At 45.7% G+C, this 14,975-nt stretch overlaps 1 protein-coding gene across 2 annotated transcripts in view; it reads right to left on the bottom strand.

The window, feature by feature from the left end:
* Positions 1-12,342: 12,342 nt before the first annotated feature.
* Positions 12,343-14,975, bottom strand: part of ACTN4 (actinin alpha 4) — a 154,240-nt gene continuing 151,607 nt past the window's right edge. For both annotated transcript variants that reach the window (XM_033955150.1, XM_033955149.1), the window contains exon 21: positions 12,343-14,590. In XM_033955150.1, the coding sequence (XP_033811041.1) occupies positions 14,432-14,590 (159 nt within the window). In that variant the 3' untranslated portion in view covers positions 12,343-14,431. The remainder of the gene's footprint in view (positions 14,591-14,975) is intronic.

Genomic DNA, 14,975 nt, shown 5'->3' on the forward strand with positions numbered 1-14,975 from the left:
TTGTTTACTTTTTTTGGAAAATCGAAACACCCCCCCCTTGTAACTTTTTTTTGGAAAATCGAAACACCCCCCCCTTGTAACTTTTTTTTGGAAAATCGAAACACCCCCCCCTTGTAACTTTTTTTTGGAAAATCGAAACACCCCCCCCTTGTAACTTTTTTTTGGAAAATCGAAACACCCCCCCCTTGTAACTTTTTTTTGGAAAATCGAAACACCCCCCCCTTGTAACTTTTTTTTGGAAAATCGAAACACCCCCCCCTTGTAACTTTTTTTTGGAAAATCGAAACACCCCCCCCTTGTAACTTTTTTTTGGAAAATCGAAACACCCCCCCCTTGTAACTTTTTTTTGGAAAATCGAAACACCCCCCCCTTGTAACTTTTTTTTGGAAAATCGAAACACCCCCCCCTTGTAACTTTTTTTGGAAAATCGAAACACCCCCCCCTTGTAACTTTTTTTGGAAAATCGAAACACCCCCCCCCTTGTAACTTTTTTTTGGCAAAATCGAAACACCCCCCCCCTTGTAACTTTTTTTGGCAAAATCGAAACACCCCCCCCCCTTGTAACTTTTTTTGGCAAAATCGAAACACCCCCCCCCCTTGTAACTTTTTTGGCAAAATCGAAACACCCCCCCCCTTGTAACTTTTTTTGGCAAAATCGAAACACCCCCCCCTTGTAACTTTTTTTGGCAAAATCGAAACACCCCCCCCCTTGTAACTTTTTTTGGCAAAATCGAAACACCCCCCCCCTTGTAACTTTTTTTGGCAAAATCGAAACACCCCCCCCCTTGTAACTTTTTTTGGCAAAATCGAAACACCCCCCCCCTTGTAACTTTTTTTGGCAAAATCGAAACACCCCCCCCCTTGTAACTTTTTTTGGCAAAATCGAAACACCCCCCCCCTTGTAACTTTTTTTGGCAAAATCGAAACACCCCCCCCTTGTAACTTTTTTTGGCAAAATCGAAACACCCCCCCCCTTGTAACTTTTTTTTTGAAAATCAAAACACCCCCCCCCTTGTAACTTTTTTTTTGAAAATCAAAACACCCCCCCCCCTTGTAACTTTTTTTTTGAAAATCAAAACACCCCCCCCCTTGTAACTTTTTTTTTGAAAATCAAAACACCCCCCCCCTTGTAACTTTTTTTTTGAAAATCAAAACACCCCCCCTTGTAACTTTTTTTTTGAAAATCGAAACACCCCCCCCTTGTAACTTTTTTTTTGAAAATCGAAACACCCCCCCCTTGTAACTTTTTTTTTGAAAATCGAAACACCCCCCCCTTGTAACTTTTTTTTTGAAAATCGTAACACCCCCCCCTTGTAACTTTTTTTTTGAAAATCGTAACACCCCCCCTTGTAACTTTTTTTTTGAAAATCGTAACACCCCCCCTTGTAACTTTTTTTTTCAAAATCCTAATACCCCCCCTTGTAACTTTTTTTTTCAAAATCCTAATACCCCCCCTTGTAACTTTTTTTTTGAAAATCGTAATACCCCCCATGTAACTTTTTTTTTGAAAATCGTTACACCCCCCCTTGTAACTTTTTTTTTGAAAATCGTAATACCCCCCCTTGTAACTTTTTTTTTGAAAATCGTAATACCCCCCCCTTGTAACTTTTTTTTTGAAAATCGTAATACCCCCCCTTGTAACTTTTTTTTTGAAAATCGTAATACCCCCCCTTGTAACTTTTTTTTTGAAAATCGTAATACCCCCCTTGTAACTTTTTTTTTGAAAATCGTAATACCCCCCCTTGTAACTTTTTTTTGAAAATCGTAATACCCCCCCTTGTAACTTTTTTTTTTGAAAATCGTAATACCCTCCCCTTGTAACTTTTTTTTTGAAAATCGTAATACCCCCCCTTGTAACTTTTTTTTTGAAAATCGTAATACCCCCCCCCTTGTAACTTTTTTTTTGAAAATCGTAATACCCCCCCCTTGTAACTTTTTTTTTTGAAAATCGTAATACCCCCCCCCCTTGTAACCGGCAGAATTAAAAGAATTATTTTGTGGACCGGCAAACTACTAGGACTAAAATTTTAAACCCCCCGTTTCCGCCCCATCTCTGCGAGCTCGGTCACCTCAGTAACTACAGAAAAATAGACAAATATAGTGCAAAATATAGACAGCAGATATAAATTCTCAAAATTGACACGTTTTGATCACTAAATTGAAAATAAAATTATTTTTCCTACCTTTGTTGTCTGGTGATTTGATGAGTCTCTGGTTGCGTTTCCTTCTGTGTATCCTTTCTTTCATTTCTTTCTTTCTGCACTGAGGCCCAAGAATTGTCCCTTTCTATTCCCTCCCTCTTTCCTTCCTATATCTTTAGTGCCCCCAGTGCCTCCTTCCCATGTCCTCAGTGCCCCTTGCTGTCTTTAGTGCCCCCAGTGCCTCCTTCATATCTCTTTAGTGCCCTCAGTGCCTCCTTCCTATGTCCCTCTCACTGCCTTCCACACTTTGTCCCACCCCCACCCCAAGCCTGCCTGCCTCTCTTTCCCTCCCTGGCCAAAGCAAGCCTGCTTGCCTGCCTCCTTACCTCCCTGCCCCTTACTTTCCCCTGCTGCTGCTGCTAAAGCCAACATGAAGTCTTCTTTCCGACGTCAATTCTGATGTCGGAGAGGACGTTCTGGGCCAGCCAGGCGATTGCCTGGCCCAGAACGTCCTCTCCGACATCAGAATTGACGTCGGAAAGACTTCCTGTTGGCTTTAGCAGCAGCGGCAGGGTGGTAAGCAGAAGGGGACCTGAGAAAAGGAAGGAGGGAGGGACAGGAAATTACCACCTGTCCCGTTGTCCCCGAGCACAGCTTCGGGACGCTGTCCCACTGTGTGTGGGGACAATGGGACAGGAGATCTGAAAATGGACCTATGGTCACTTTAATCTTGCTGGCCCTGCGCGGACCGGCAGAAATTTCCTGTGACACCGGTCTGCAGACCGGCGGTTGAACAGTGGTCTATCACAAGAGAATCAGTTTCTTAAACACAATCGGTAGGCCTCTCTGTCCTCATAATGGTCCTGTAGTATGTGTATGAAAGTTGGGAAGTAAATGAGTGATGGGGATTAGGTTCACTGACTAAATTATTCAGATATTTATTAATAAATTAAGTATTGGTAAGTTGCAAAAGTACTGTAATGAAATGAACTGTGGGAGTTAAGATTAAAATTGAATTGATTCACATAATACTTGTTTGTATTAAATATTTAATAGCTGGTTTTAAGAATTTGAGTTAACCGATAGGCAGCTAGTTAACTAACTGGAAAAAAAAACCCCAAGCTTAGGCTTTAGGTTAATTTCTAAGATGCATATTCATTAGGGATATCTTGAAACCTCAACTGGCTGGGAGTCCCCCAGGACAGGTTTAATAACCACTGCACTAGGCTAGTCCTCAATGTAATATATATTATGTATGTGTGTATTTTTTATTGCACATTTCAGGACAGATTAAATTTAATAGTGCTATGGACAAAAACCCCCCAAACAAACCCTATAGTAACATATTAAATGATAGCAGATAAAGACCTGAATGGTCCATCTATTCTGCCCAATAGTAACGCTCATTATAAAGTCATGATTAAATTGAATCATCTTTTTTTCTTTGATATTTCTGGGCCATAGAATGTAGAAGTCCTCTTGGTACCATCCTTAGGTTCCATCTACTGGAGCTGCCATCAAAACTCATCAGCCTATCTGAACCATCTCATTTGCAGGATACAGACCATAAAATCTGCCCAGCCCTGTCCTCATGTTCCAAATTACTGGAGTTCCTGTTAAGACCTCCCTAGCACAGCCTAAACTGAATTGCCACAAACGGGGGTACAGACTAGTTTTCGATTCCATTTTATTCCTTGCAGATTCAGAGTGGATTACATAAGGTGATGGGCAGGTATGGGTGTTTAATATGTCTTGAAATTAGGGATGGCTAGAGTTGTTAAGATGTCCAGCATTCAAATAGGTAAGTCTCCATGTTCTTTCGGAAGGTGGTGTAGGTTAGTGAAGTTCTAGTTACTACTGGTGGTTCATTCCAGATTTTTGGTCCTCGGGATTAAAAGGAAAGTTGGTGATGTTTCTTGAATTTCAACTTTTTTAATAGCAGGAAATGATAAAAACATGTTTTTGGCTCAGTCTCACTTTATTACAAGTTTGAAGGAGTAGGCATCTATTACCAATGTCCTCAGGACATTGTCCTGTTAGTGATCTATCGATCATGCAGATTTTGAATTTGATTCTGCTTTGGACACGTAGCCAGTGTAATTCTTTTAACAGTGGAGTCACCTTGGCAAATTTTCTTGCGTTATCAAGTCTCGCGGCTGTGATTTGGAGGAGTTGCAGTATTTTTATGAGTTTTATTGGCATTCCTTCATATAATGAGTGGAAAGTAATCGATGAGAGACAATATGATAGCTTGTGCTGTGATCCAGAAGATGGCAGGATCTAATGAGGACTGAATAGCCCTCAGCTGTCTCATTAAAAAAACAAAACGTTTTCTTAACAAGAGATGAGACTTGGTATTTCATGGACAGCCTAGCATCTAAAATTATTCCTAGTACCTTCGATTTGTTTACTATTTCAAGTGATTCATCAATTGGTCAAGGTGAGATACTGGGCTAGTATTGTGTCATTGTTCTTGAGCTGGACTATTTAGTTGTGTAGTCAATTTGAGGAAATTATCCTTTGCCCAGTTGTCTATGATGTTGATGTCCCCTGAAGGCATATTGAGTGTATTGCTGATTGAATCCAGTGCAGGACAAAGGAAAATGTCATTTACATAAGACAGGATTGTGATATAGTTTGATGACATATAGTCACCCAACTGTCTCATATAGATGTACAGAGAAGAGGCGACAGTGGTGATCCTTGTGGGACTCCACTTGTTGCTCGACCTGAGAATTCATCTTGCTTTTGGACCATGTATGATCTTTTGCGTAGAAAAATAAATAAAAATAAAAAAATTGGTGAACCACTTCAGGACTGTGCCAGAAAAGCCTACTTCATTTAGTCCAAAGTTCACGAGGGTGTAGTCAATGGAATGAAAAGCGGCAGAGATATCAATTTGAAATATTATATTGATTCCTTTGCTTAGGGAGTATCTTATTTCCACTACCAGTGTCAGTAGAAGAGTTTCTGTACTGTGGTTTGGGCAAAAACTGTGCTGGGTTATATAGAGGATGTCATGCTGCGATACATAGTTGAGCATTAATTGGCTGTAGTCTACGAACTCAGTTTTGCCATCCACAGTATTCCTGCCATAGGGTGGTAGTTTTCTATTTCAGCGAGATCTGAGCCAGTGGTCTTGGGGATTGGAGTTAGAACAATGTTGGTGATGTCCTCTGGGTAGTCACCTGCTTCTAAAGCTGTGCTTACATAGGTTGCTAGTCATTTTGCTACATTTGATGGGATTGTTTTAAGTCGGTAAGGTGGGCAGATGTCTAGGAAGCAGGATTTGTTTGAGACTCTTTATCAGGTGTTCAATTTGTTCTAGCGACACTTGAGAAGATGTCCCACGATCTGTTCTCAGGCGTTTACCCTCGAGCAGAGAAGACCGAGGGGATTTAATAGAGACTTTTAAATTAATAAAGGGATTTGATAAAATAGATCAAGAAGAAGCATTACTAACTTTTTCGGAGGCGACACGGACAAGAGGTCACAGACTGAAACTGAGTGGTAGCAGGTTCAGGACGAATGTCAGGAAGTTCTTTTTCACACAGCGTGTACTGGGAATTTGGAATGCTCTCCCGCAGGATGCTGTGAAGCACAGTTACTTACCGTAACAGATGTTATCCAGGGACAGCAGGCAGATATTCTTAACGTATGGGTGACGTCACCGACGGAGCCCCGGTACGGACATTTTTCACTAGAAAGTTCTAGTTGGCCGCACCGCGCATGCGCGAGTGCCTTCCCGCCCGACGGAGGAGTGCGTGGTCCCCAGTTAAGATAAGCCAGCTAAGAAGCCAACCCGGGGAGGTGGGTGGGTCGTAAGAATATCTGCCTGCTGTCCCTGGATAACACCTGTTACGGTAAGTAACTGTGCTTTATCCCAGGACAAGCAGGCAGCATATTCTTAACGTATGGGTGACCTCCAAGCTAACAGAGAGGGAGGAGGGATGGTTGGCCATTAGGAAAATAAATTGTGTAATACAGATTGGCCGAAGTGCCCATCCCGTCTGGAGAAGGTATCCAGACAGTAGTGAGTAGTGAATGTGTGAACTGAGGACCAAGTGGCAGCCTTGCAGATTTCCTCGATGGGCGTGGAACGGAGGAAAGCCACAGAAGCAGCCATAGCTCTGACCCTGTGGGCCGTGACAGCACCTTCCAGTGAAAGACCAGCCCGAGCATAACAGAACGCAATGCAGGCAGCAAGCCAGTTGGAAAGCGTCCGTTTGGAGACAGGACGACCTAGATGGTTAGGGTCGAAGGACAAAAGGAGCTGAGGAGATGAGCGGTGAGCCCTGGTACGGTCAAGGTAGTAAGCAAGGGCACGCTTACAGTCCAGCGTGTGCAACGCCTGTTCCCCAGGATGAGAATGGGGCTTAGGGAAAAAGACAGGCAACACAATGGACTGGTTGAGATGAAAGTCCGAGACCACCTTGGGAAGGAATTTAGGATGGGTACGCAGAACCACCTTGTCATGGTGAAAAACAGTGAAAGGTGGGTCGGCGACCAGTGCATGCAGCTCACTAACCCTCCTGGCAGAGGTGATGGCAATGAGGAAAAACACCTTCCATGTAAGAAATTTGAGTGAAGTTGTGGCAAGAGGCTCAAACGGAGGTTTCATGAGTGCTGATAAAACCACATTCAGGTCCCAGACGACTGGAGGAGGCTTCAGAGGTGGTTTGACATTGAAGAGGCCTCTCATGAACCGGGAAACCAGGGGATGAGCCGTAAGAGGTTTACCGAGGATAGGCTCATGGAACGCAGTGATGGCACTGAGGTGGACTCTGATTGAGGTCGACTTGAGGCCAGCATCGGAGAGAGAGAGCAAATAGTCCAGTACGGTTTCCACCGCCAATGAGGTGGGATCGTGATGATGAAGCAGACACCAAGAGGAGAAACGGGTCCACTTCTGATGGTAACATTGGAGGGTGGCCGGTTTCCTTGAGGCATCCAGAATACGACGGACAGGCTGAGATAGATTCTCTGGAGAGGTCAGCCCGAGAGAAACCAAGCTGTCAGGTGGAGCGAGGACAGATTGGGATGCAGTAGAGACTGATGCTGCTGTGTAAGTAGAGTAGGAAACACAGGAAGAGGAATGGGCTCCCTGGAGCTGAGCTGGAGTAGGAGGGAGAACCAGTGTTGGCGAGACCACCGAGGGGTGATGAGAATCATGGTGGCTTTGTCCCTGCGGAGTTTGAATAACGTCCGCAACATCAGAGGTAGTGGAGGAAAGGCATAGAGGAACCGATCCGTCCAGTCGAGCAGGAATGCATCCGGGGCCAGACGATGAGGAGAGAAGAGTCTGGAACAGAACTGGGGCAGCTGATGGTTGTGAGGAGCTGCAAAGAGGTCCACCTGAGGGGTGCCCCACTGAGCAAAGATGGAGCGGAGTGTGGGGGGATCCAGAGTCCACTCGTGAGGTTGAAGGATGCGGCTGAGATTATCGGCCAGGGAGTTCAGTTCGCCCTGGATATAGACAGCCTTGAGGAAGAGACTGCGGGCCGTGGCCCAGGTCCAGATGCGGATGGCCTCCTGACAGAGGAGGGGAGATCCGGTGCCGCCTTGCTTGTTTATGTAGTACATGGCGACTTGGTTGTCTGTGCACAGGAGAAGAACCTGAGGGTAGAGAAGGTGCTGGAAGGCCTTGAGGGCATAGAACATGGCCCTGAGTTCCAGGAAATTGATGTGATGTTGACGCTCCTGAGGGGTCCAGAGTCCCTGAGTGCGAAGTTCTCCCAGGTGAGCTCCCCATGCATAGGGGGAGGCATCTGTGGTTATGATCATGGAATGAGGGGGTAGATGAAAGAGTAGACCCCTGGAAAGATTGGATGAGTTCAACCACCATTGAAGAGATTGCTGAAGAGACGATGTCACAGATATGGGATGAGAAAGAGGATCGGTGGTCTGTGACCATTGGTTGGCTAGAGTCCATTGAGGTGTCCTGAGGTGGAGTCGCGCCAGAGGAAGCACATGGACCGTCGAGGCCATGTGGCCCAGGAGGACCATCATCTGCCGAGCTGGAATGGAGTGATGAAGGAGCACCTGGCGACAGAGGTGGAGCAGGGTCCATTGGCGGTCGGAGGGGAGAAACGCCCTCATGAGCGTGGTGTCGAGAACGGCTCCAATGAATTGAAGTCGCTGTGTGGGAAGCAGATGCGACTTGGGGTAGTTGATCTCGAACCCCAGGAGATGGAGGAAGGAGATGGTGTACTGAGTGGCTTGTAGCACAAGTGGAGACGTAGGTGCTTTTACCAACCAATCGTCCAAGTAGGGGAACACCTGGAGGTTGTGAGACCTGAGAAAGGCCGCCACCACAATAAGGCACTTGGTGAACACCCTGGGCGATGATGCGAGGCCAAAGGGTAGCACCTTGTACTGATAGTGGCGGTGCTGTATCTGAAATCGGAGGTAGCGACGTGAATTCAGATGGATTGGAATGTGAGTGTAGGCCTCTTTGAGGTCCAGGGAACATAGCCAGTCGTGTTGAGAGAGAAGAGGATAAAGTGTGGCCAGGGAAAGCATTCAGAATTTTTCCTTGACCAGACACTTGTTGAGGTCCTGGAGATCGAGGATGGGACGAAGGTCTCCTGTCTTCTTGGGAACCAGGAAGTAGCGGGAGTAAAATCCCTGACCCCTTTGGTCTGTGGGAACCTCTTCGATGGCATTGAGGAGAAGGAGGGATTGGACCTCCCTTAGGAGGAGAAGGGACTGGGAGGAGTGGGACGCAGACTCTATAGGAGGGTTGTCTGGTGGAAGAGTCTGGAAGTTGAGAGAGTAGCCGTGGCGGATGATGTTGAGGACCCACAGGTCTGATGTGATGACCTCCCAACGGTTGAGGAAGAGGTGGACGTCCTCCGATTGGCTGAGGAAGAGGTAACGATGGTGGAAGACTGGCTATGCCCTGGAGAAAGGAGTCAAAAGGGCTGAGATGGTTTTGACGGAGGAAGAGGTTTGGCAGGTTGGTGAGATTGAGAGCGAGCCTGAGTGTGTTGCTGTTGACGAGGTCTGCGAGGCTGCTGTTGGGGCGGGTTGAGAGGCCTGGCCGAGAACTTGCGCTGGTAAGAGGACTGTAGTCTATAAGGACGAGCAGGTGGAGTCTTCTTTTTAGGTTTTACCAGAGTGTCCCATCTGGTCTCATGTGCTGAGAGCTTCTGGGTGGTGGAATCCAGGGACTCCCCAAAAAGTTCATCCCCAAGACAGGGTGCGTTAGCTAGACGGTCTTGGTGGTTGATGTCAAGATCAGATACCCTCAACCAGGCCAGACGTCGCATGGCAACAGCTATGGCAGACGCTCGGGAGGTCAGCTCAAAGGAATCATAAATAGAGCGCACCATGAATTTCCGTAGTTGAAGAAGGCTGGAAATGTGTTGTTGAAAGAGTGGAACTCTGCGTTCAGGGATGTATTTTTGTAGGGTGGATAGTTGCTGTACGAGATACTTCATATAAAATGAGAAGTGAAATGTGTAATTATTCGCCCTGTTGGCTAGCATGGCATTTTGATAAAGGCGTTTGCCAAACTTATCCATCGTTTTGCCTTCTCTGCCAGGAGGGGTGGAGGCATAAACACTGGAGCCTTGAGTTTTCTTTAATGTAGACTCAACTAGGAGAGACTCATGGAGCAATTGAGGTTTGTCAAAACCAGGAATTGGGATGACCCTGTATAGGCTGTCAAGCTTACGAGGAGCTCCGGGGACAGTGAGTGGATTTTCCCAATTTTTATAAAAAGTTTCCCGCATTATGTCATGGACGGGTAACTTGAGGAACTCTTTGGGAGGTTGTTCAAAGTCTAAGGCATCCAGAAAGGCCTGGGACTTTTTGGAGTCGGACTCTAAAGGAATAGAAAGAGCCGCCGACATCTCCCTGAGGAATTTGGTGAAAGAGGATTGCTCAGGCTTGGAAGTGGTATCGGGCACTGAGGGTTCCTCGTCTGTGGATGATGCGTCCTCCTCAGTACCGGGTGGGGATTCTTCCCATAAGTCCGGGTCCCTGATATCAGTGTGCGCACGCCGAGATGTCGGGGTGGAAGGCTCGGTGTGGCGGGTCTTAGAAAGAGACTTGCCAGAGCGCATGGAGACGGTACCGGGAGAGGAAGACCGGTGTTGACCCCAGGTCCCGGGAAGAGCGGTGCCATTCTGGGTCCCGGGGAGACCGGTGCCCTTCCTGGTCCCGAGGAGGATCGACCTCAGAGCGGGTCTGTACCACAGGACGAGAACGGAGTGGTTCAGCCGAGAGGATCGGCATGGAAGTGTTGAGTGACACCGAGGGGGTGGACACCGGTGGGATGGTGCGAGGCTCGGTCTGGTACCGAAAGAAGTGGTGCCAATAGGGTCGGTAGCAGGTGCTGGAGTTGTTGCTGCAGCTGTTCCTGCAATTTGTCTTGGAGTATGGCCGCGATGCGGTCATCCAGGGGTGGCACCGGTACCGCTTTTTTCTTTTTCAGTTCCATAGGTGCTGCTCCACGCCCCGGCGATGAGGAGGCCGATGACGAGGCACTCACTGAGATCGGGGCGGAGCGTTTGCGGGGTCGGCGTGAGGCCGGGAGGACCGGCATCGCCACTGTGGCAGGTGGGCGCTCAAGGGAGGTGGAAGGCTTCTTAGCCGGCTTACCTGGTGCCAGCGACCCCGAGGAAGGATCGGGCATCGTCGAAGTGGTCGGTGCCGTCTTTTGCAGTACCGTCGACGTCGCTGCAGGTTCCATAGCAGATCCGGTACCGAAAAGGATGTTCTGCTGGATCTGCCGATTTTTTAAGGTGCGTTTCTTAAGAGTGGCACAGCGGGTGCAGGTGTCAGCCGATGCTCTGGACCCAAACACTGTAGGCACCAATTGTATGGGTCAGTGAGAGAGATCGGGCATGCACACCGCTGGCAATTCATAAAGCCCGGTTGAGGGGGCATGAAGGGAAACACGGCCTCCGCAAAATCAAAGCCGGAGGCTTGTATGATGGCAACAGGCCCCGCCGGGGCCGGCCTGAAAAATAAAGAAAAAAACAAAGTTTTTTTTTTTTTTTTTTTTTACAATTTAGAATGGAAAAGAAACCCGAAGGGAAAAAGAGAAAAAACAAGAAAATAACGCGAGCGGGAAGGCAAAAAGGAAGTTTTCAACGGCCGTTGAAACCACATGCGTCTTCTTCGCTCCGCGGAAACGAAGAAACTGGGGACCAAGCACTCCTCCGTCGGGCGGGAAAGCACTCGCGCATGCGCGGTGCGGCCAACTAGAACTTTCTAGTGAAAAATGTCCGTACCGGGGCTCCGTCGGTGACGTCACCCATACGTTAAGAATATGCTGTCTGCTTGTCCTGGGATAACAGAGATTACTGTTCTGGGATTCAAGCGCAAGTTGGATGCACACCTTCTTGCAAATCATATTGAGGGCTACGGTATATCTGGGTCTCCAATCAGAAGTACCTAAATGGGCCGCCGCGTGTGCTGATCACCGGACTGGATGGACCTCGGTCTGATCCGGTGAAGGCTTTTCTTATGTTCTTATGTTTTATCAGTTTCTTGCGTCTTTAGGTTGTCAGTGTAGAAAGCGATAGGAGCTAGCATGGAAAGATTCTCCGATCTTGTTAACTTTAGATTGGAAGCAGGAAGCAAGTTCAGTGGCAGACAGTCGAGTTGTGCCACTGTTTGAAGTCACGAGGTCCATTTTTGTCAGTTAGTTAACTAGCTGGGACTTGTATGATTTCTTTGCTTTAATTGCTTTCTTATAAATCCTGAATTTCTTTTGCCAGGTATTGTAAAGCTCTCAGGATTTATTGGGGAGGGGGGGTGTTTTGCCAGGTATGTTCTGCTTTCCTGCAAGATCTTTTCAGAATGGCCAGGGTTTCTGTGAATGGATTTTTTATTTTCTAACTAAACAGCTTCCGACTGCAGGAAAATATGGAATTAATAGACCGCAGTGTCAAACTGAATCAGCACAAGTATAACGTTTCAAGAAACATTTGAACTGGTTAGAAAAGCAAACCAGGTAGAGGAGATATTTTATTGAGAAATTAATAAACCACTGAGTTATCGTTTGCAGTATAGAATTAAATAAAAAAACAATTCTTAAAAATATTCCACATTTTATTATTTTGTCAGAGACAGAAAGTCTTTAGATTCTGAAGGAACGGGAAATCCACCCGGTGAGGCAGTGGCCCCTCCTCCCCATGCCTGCCCAATGTTATTGCCCCCCACCCCTCAAATCAGTAAAATGCTTTTGTGAAACTACAGTTCTTCATGGAAAAAAAATACAAGAACAAAATACGCCAAGGCTTGGAATGTTGGTACAGTTTCTCTTGTTACAATAATCAGCAATATTTTAATTACAAGTCAAGAAAAACTGAAAATATAGTTTGCTAGATGAATATATATTTATATAATAAATTCCTAAGTTAAGTAAATAAGCCTCTTAAGATTTTTATTTTTGGTCCTCAGAAAAACCTGTTCCAAGAAAATAAGCAGAATTACCACAAGGACGAATCCTCATGGGAGGTGCTGGAAGATCAGGCGGCTGCCTAGGTAAAGAATTCTAAACATCAAGGCTTTCTGCTCTTCACTTTTCAACTGTAGTTTTTCAGTCAGCCACTCTTTGTATTGACCCGTCCCCACAATCAAAACAGGAAGCTTTTCTCCCTCACAGGCTGGAGGGGATTTAAACACAAAAGCCCCTTTTTATGTACAGATCCTTTCCATAGCCCCTAATGAAAGGCTTAAAACGATACCTAAATCCCATGCCTTCTAGTGCTTTAGAAGACAAAGGCAGAGGAGTCAGGATTCTCATGTTTCGGCACTCCAAAACTAAGGGAGTCTTCTTTGATCAGAGGCAGCCATGGTATTTTTTTATTTTTTTTAAAGGATAGGAGATGTTAGGAGAGCTTTTGTGCTGTTTGGTTTCAATCAATATATTGATACACTGGTGGATAAGGAGGAAGGAGATATTGTCATTCCCTAATTATACATGATTTTAAATATTACTATGGAGGAAAGCTATAAAAATGCCTCAAAAGTTTCTCTTTGTATTCTTTTAAAAGATACGTTTTAGCTGCTGGCTTTTCCTGGAGGGCGATGTAACAAGGTGACCAAAAGTACCCCCCCACAACCTTGAACAAAGCCAGCAGGATTAACTGCACTTCTGAGAAACACAAACTTAAGTAATTTTACACACCGCTTATTGCTCATTTCCTATTCAGTTCTAAATTCTTCTTCGATTCATTGAAAGTTAAGTTGAAAAACCACATCTATTGACTGCTGGCATAAGTCAGGGCCGCCCTATACCACAGGAAGCTGGTACAGTGTTCCATTCCCCAAGAGGGTCAGAAAGGGGTTAATAAAGATGAGCTACATATGCTCACAGATTGCCAAAAACTTAAGCCATGGGATCAAGGTAGGGGCTAATTAGAAAATGCAAATGGTTTGTAAATGAGAAACCTTTAAGGCTCTTCCTTTTCCAGTGGGAAGAGGTCTAATACCAAAGGGATTTTTTTTATTTTTTACATGAATGTTCTTTCAATCCAGAAAAAAAAAAAAAGATAGAAGGGTGGCATAAATTCAGAACTCAGTTTAAACAGCCCCAAAAAAATCCACAAAAAAAGGCTAGATTAAAATATTTTTTAAAAAGGAGCTGGTGCTACTAGTATCTCTCTAACCTGCTCTCCTACACCCCTAACCCCTATTATTACTATAGGAAAATAAGGAGAAGGGGTAAAAAACTCCTCACTGGAGCCTTTCCAGCCATGATTTGGTTTGCAAAGAGCAGCAGCTGAAGCCGGGGCCATTTGATACTCAAGCACTGACCAGGTCCAAGGCACTCGGTGCTCCTCATCCAAGGAAGTAGAAAGTCCAGTGAAACCAAGAGATCTCAGGACAAAAAAAAAGTGACTTTTTACAGTGAGCCCCCAAAAGACTAACCAGGTAGTTCCCCCTCTCCAGCATGCACAGCACCAAAAAAACATTTTCAAATGTAATAAAAAAAAAAAAGTGGTTCCCCCCCTATGGTCAAAGATTCCACTGCTCTTTTCTTCCCCCTCCTCCCAGTGCCCGGGTAAAGAGATAGCTGCCGAGTGCCTCACAGCTTCTCCGTCAAATGAGTGGGTGAGAAGTCAATGTTATTTTCTTTATGCCTTCACAGTGCGGCCCCCAAGCAGTGCCAAGGAAAGCGAAGTACATTCTCCATATGCCCAGCACATATCAATATGATCATTTTCTGTGTGATAGAGGGAGCTTTGTGCGAGTATACAGAAGGATTTTTTTTTTCTCTCTCTCTTTTAAGCTTCCAAGTGACTGAAGGTCGGGTGGTGGTTGTGGTGCTTTCACAGGTCGCTCTCGCCATAGAGTGCTGTGGAAAAGGACATGTAGTCGAGGGCACCCGATACACCATCAGGACCCTGGTACGGTGCCATGCGAGCAATGCAATACTCGGCTTGGTCTGGGGGCAGCTCTCGGCGCAGCTCAGCTGCTGTGATGTAATTCTGAAAGACAGAAGACAAACAGAACAATGAGACAAGAGATCACAAACATGTCGTACACAAACGAACATCTGTAATAGGGCTTTCTGGGGCTTCTAGGGCAGGGGTGGGCAATCTTTCTACATAGCGGGCCACATGAATGTCAACATTATATAATGTCAGAATTGGAAATGCAGAGCTTCGTAGACCTTTGGTAGTAAATAAGTAGAAATGTAATTAAAAACTATGGAAACAGTCACTTTTCTAAAAACATTCACAAAGTACAGTACTTAAAAGCAACAATACTCTGGTTAATGATGTTTTCTGTGTATACTTCCTATGGTCTTGCAAGCTGCACAGTTCAATAGTGGGCCAAAAGTTGCTCATCCCCTGCTTTGGGGGCTTATAA

Source organism: Geotrypetes seraphini, chromosome 8 (genome assembly GCF_902459505.1).
Source record: "Geotrypetes seraphini chromosome 8, aGeoSer1.1, whole genome shotgun sequence".
NCBI lineage: Eukaryota > Metazoa > Chordata > Amphibia > Gymnophiona > Dermophiidae > Geotrypetes > Geotrypetes seraphini.